General features: G+C 49.6%; 1 protein-coding gene across 1 annotated transcript; it reads right to left on the reverse strand.

Moving 5' to 3' along the window:
- Positions 1 to 236: 236 nt before the first annotated feature.
- LOC108357177 (RNA-directed DNA polymerase from mobile element jockey-like) lies at positions 237 to 889 on the reverse strand (the record flags this gene model as incomplete). The annotated part of the gene is made up of 1 exon (XM_017608270.1): positions 237 to 889. A coding segment is annotated over exon 1 (653 nt), but the record flags the coding sequence as incomplete, so codon positions are not given.
- Between the last annotated feature and the right edge of the window lie 109 nt (positions 890 to 998).

Consider the following 998-nt stretch of genomic DNA (forward strand, 5'->3'; position numbering starts at 1 on the left):
ATTGACACCAAGGCCAGATTCCTTGGACCAGGTTTCCACAACGCGTAAGGCGCCTTGGACCAGATCACATAGAACTTGGGGGTGCTTACCTACCGCCGTCAGGGCCAGATCATCGGCGTAGGCAACTACCTGACAGCCTGTGCTCTGTAGCTGCGACAGCAGGTGAATACTCTGCTGTTAGATTCCACAGGAGTGGGGAGAGGACACCGCCTTTCGTGGTGCCGCGGTTTGCATACCTTGTTACCGATACCTCTCCCATCTCCGAGTATATAGTTCTGCAGCCTAGAAGGCGATGAACAAATTCTACCAGAGAGTACTCCAGACCGAGGTCAGTTAGGGCGCGGAGAACAGCTTCTGGGAGAACACTATTGAAGGCACCCTCGATGTCAAGGTATACGCCTAATGCATATTCCTTAAGCGCTAATGCCTTTTCAATTTTGCTGACAATACCATGCAAAGCTGTGTCTACAGACCTGCCTTTCCAATAGGCATGCTGACAGCTAGATAATATACTTAAATCAATTTCTTGTCGGATCTTCACGTCCAGTAGTCTTTCCAGAACCTCCAAGAAGAAAGATGTAAGGCTAATCGGTCGAAAGTCGCTTGGCTTCACGTGAGATGGTCTGCCGCCCTTGGGAATGAACACAACCTTCGCCAGTGTCCATCCCTTGGGTATGAAGCTAAGTCTGAGACAAGCCTTATAGATTGAAACAAGCATCGGACATAGAATGTCAGACGTTGCCCGAAGTTCGGCAGGGAAGATGCNCTTCGCCAGTGTCCATCCCTTGGGTATGAAGCTAAGTCTGAGACAAGCCTTATAGATTGAAACAAGCATCGGACATAGAATGTCGGACGTTGCCCGAAGTTCGGCAGGGAAGATGCGGTCCATGCCTGGAGATTTGTACGGCTGGAAGGACCTTATGGCCAAATCTACCCTTTCTACATCAACAAAATCTATGCATTCTAAGGAGGGTCCAGAAATTGTGCGAGCGACGCCA

The sequence above is a fragment of the Rhagoletis zephyria genome, unplaced genomic scaffold, assembly GCF_001687245.7.
Source record: "Rhagoletis zephyria isolate East Lansing unplaced genomic scaffold, Rhagoletis_zephyria_1.1 Rzeph_scaffold_71717, whole genome shotgun sequence".
Classification (NCBI taxonomy): domain Eukaryota; kingdom Metazoa; phylum Arthropoda; class Insecta; order Diptera; family Tephritidae; genus Rhagoletis; species Rhagoletis zephyria.